Source organism: Salvelinus sp. IW2-2015, linkage group LG13, assembly GCF_002910315.2.
Source record: "Salvelinus sp. IW2-2015 linkage group LG13, ASM291031v2, whole genome shotgun sequence".
Lineage (NCBI taxonomy): Eukaryota > Metazoa > Chordata > Actinopteri > Salmoniformes > Salmonidae > Salvelinus > Salvelinus sp. IW2-2015.
In genome coordinates this window covers 46,206,605-46,210,020 of record NC_036853.1, presented here as the reverse complement: position 1 = coordinate 46,210,020, position 3,416 = coordinate 46,206,605, and the positions used below count along the sequence as shown (strand labels likewise).

The 3,416-nt window shown below is 37.2% G+C and overlaps 1 protein-coding gene across 1 annotated transcript in view; it reads left to right on the top strand.

The window, feature by feature from the left end:
- Window positions 1-761: 761 nt before the first annotated feature.
- The window catches only part of LOC111971586 (uncharacterized), a 25,613-nt gene continuing 22,958 nt past the window's right edge, over window positions 762-3,416 (top strand). The window contains exons 1-2 of the mRNA XM_070446369.1: window positions 762-891; window positions 1,114-1,170. Of these exons, the coding sequence (XP_070302470.1) occupies window positions 793-891; window positions 1,114-1,170 (156 nt within the window). The 5' untranslated portion in view covers window positions 762-792. The remainder of the gene's footprint in view (window positions 892-1,113; window positions 1,171-3,416) is intronic.

Below are 3,416 nucleotides of genomic sequence, written 5' to 3'. Positions count from 1 at the left end.
GAGAAAGAGAAAGAGACAGGGAAAAAAAGGAAGAGGAGAGAAGAGAGAGGAGAGGAGACATGCTTATCAGAATCAATCACAAAATGTAACCAATGCAAGGCCCTAAAAATGTACATTGACTCTGTACCGGTACCCCTGTATATAGTCTCGCTATTGTTTTTTACTGTTGCTCTTTAATTACTTGTTACTTTATTATTTTCCTATCTGTATTTTCTTTAACTGCATTGTTGGTTAGGGCTCGTAAAGTAAGCATTTCACTGTAAGGTCTACACCTGTTGTATTTGCTCATGGACTAATAACATTTGATTTGATTTGACAAACACAAAATGTAATCACAGGCACTGGAACGCAGATAAACAGTAGAATCATGTTGCAATTTTGGGTTCAAAGGTTTGATTGATGATTCACACAGAGTTCTATGCTTTCCAGCATGATATTTGAACTCTGCTTAATAAAGGGATACTTCAGGATTTTGGCAATGAGTACCTTTATTGATTGATTTAATTTATTTGACAATTTGTCAAATCAATACATGAGGCGCTCCAGCTGTGACGCCTCCACATACAATTTTAGAAAATCGTCAAGGATACACAATAAAGCTCAACAGCATTTTCCATTGTGTTCTTTTGGAGAGGTAAAGGGGAAGTGGGAATACAACAAGGTTAGGCAGCGGTTGTCATGACACAGAATTATCTATCTATCTATCTATCTATCTATCTATCTATCTATCTATCTATCTATCTATCTATCTATCTATCTATCTATCTATCTATCTATCAGGTGTCCCAGGTAATGATTGGGTTGATGGTGATGTCCTACTCCATCCCCCTCCTCTCCACTGAGTTCACAGAGGTCGTGACCTTTGGGGTACCATGGTGGAGTGGCCTATCGGTAACCTAGTAACCTAACCTTCACTCATACTCACTCTCTGTACTGAATGGTTACATAAGTTATTCTATCAAATTTGTTATTGTGATTACCAGTAAAAAAAAAAAAAAAAAGTGTTGCCATTCAATTTCATTATTATTTTATCAGCTAATGCACTCATTCTTTTAATCATTGGTTATGACATTTTATTGACAATTGGGAGTTGTTTATATCTGCTGTGTCTAGTTCATAGCAGCAGGAGTCATTGCCATAGTGATGGAGAAACACAGCAGTATGAAATCGGTGAGTATGAATACCACCACACGGTATGCTCGCGTACACACACTCACACTAGTGTTCTCATAACCCGCAATCCCCACGGTTATATCCGCGGGGCGTCCAGGWTTAGGGCATTGATGTATATAAACTCTGGATTGCTGATTCTATGTATTGGCCAATGAGAGGCTTTGAAGCCACTGGTCGGCCATATTAGCACTCCCCAGTAAAGCAGTCCTCCATAGAGAGAAATAGTAATGGCGTCTTTTTGTAGGCACTAARTCCGCCATGGTTCATTGGACAAAGCCTATGGGGAAAATCAATGGCGTTTTTGTAGTTTTTTTTGTTTAAAACCTCTTAAAGGGTTGCAGCCTTTTTTTCAATTTCCGCCTAAAATGAAATCTAATTGCCTGTAGCTCAGGACCTGAAGCAAGGATATGCATATTCTTGATACTTTTTGAAAGGAAACACTTTGACGTTTGTGTAAATGTGAAATTAATGTAAGAGCATATAACACATTAGATCTGGTAAAAGATAATAGAAATAAAAACATGCGGTTTCCCAAAATAATTGTTGCATCATCTTTTAAATGCAAAGAAAGGCCAAGACAGTGAAGTAGGATCTAGTGTCATTTAGACTGTGCCACAGTTTGTGTGCAAAGTTTCAGACTGATCCAGTGAATAATTACATCACTATACAATATTTTCCAAATGTGCCAAATTGGCCAATTTATAAATGTTCAAGTACATTCAACTTTATTAACTAGCAAGTCAGTTAAGAACAAATTCTTATTTTACAATGACGGCGTACCCGGCCAAACTCTCCCCTAACCCGGATGACGCTGGCCAATTGTGCGCCGCCCAATGGGACTCCCGATCACGGCGGCGGGTGATACAGCCCGGAATGAACCAGGATCTGTAATGACGCCTCTAGCACTGAGATGCAGTGCCTTAGACCACTGCACCACTCGGAGCCTAACATTACCTTACAAACTACAGAGAACATCAGAAATCCTATGGCAATAAACATTTAAGTTACACACTGCCAGGAATGTCATACATGATGGATCATTAGCTTCCCTACAGAAAAGACAGCAGGTGTGGAGGTGGCAAACTGTAGAACCCAGTTCTAATTTGAATATAAAAATTATTTTATCAAACAAAATTACTCTACTTTATGGGACCCTTAGATGACAAATCAGATAAAGATTACTGAATGTAAGTACATTATTTACCTTCAGAGGTGAATGTATCAAACCAGTTGCCATGATAAAAGTGTTTTGTTGTTGTGCACRATCCTCAAACAATAGCATGGTATTTTTTCACTGTAATAGCTACTGTAAATTGGACACTGCAGTTAGATTAACAATAAGACATGTCTATGTCCTGGAAAGTTGGCTGTTGTTTACAACGTCATTCTAGTCACATTATCGCATATTGAGCAACAACTGTCCCGGTTTAGGGACACCGATCCGTTAAACGCCCAAAATAAGGTTTGTAGTAAACACAGGCTTAGGAGATCTTATACGTTTAGTTCTATGAGATAATCTTCATCAGCTAACATCACCTTTCGTGAATTTTGAAGAATTTATGTAATTWAAAAAAGCACATTAAGCACTTCATAATAAAGGCTTCATAATTCATAAAGGTCATGTTAACTGACTCCTATCATCTCATAGAACAAAACGTATAAGATCTCCTAAGCCTGTATTAACCTCTGACCTTATTGTCAGTGTTCATTTTTCGCATAGGGATGGCTGAATGAACCAGAGGTAACTAATTCCCGGGTTTTAGGACTACAAGTTGGCGAGTTCTATAGGATTGAATGGAATTCAACATTATTTCAATTAAAGTTTCAAGGACAAAATTGCATGTATTTAAGTATTTTTGTTGTTTTAGTGGGGACAGTAACATTAATACTTTCAAAAAATTATACTTTAAGGAAAATGTTTTTAGATATTGCTTTATTTGTATGTTTAGCTCATATCGTATCATTTAAAAGTATGCATTAAGGTGTCTGTAATAGAATAAACGTGGCAATAGCTACCAATTTTTTTTTTTACAACGTTGTTGGAGTGCCAAGATGGAGGCACGGTGGGTTCAAAACAGTCTCCCCAATCATCTAGTGTTTATGTATACATCATTGGTTTAGGGTTATGAAATATTATGCAAATGAAGGGCGGGTAGATGGCAGTTGGGTTGAAGAAAGAGAAAATAATACATTAAAAAATCTATACATGTATTATTGTTGTGCAATTTATATCTAGGCCTATA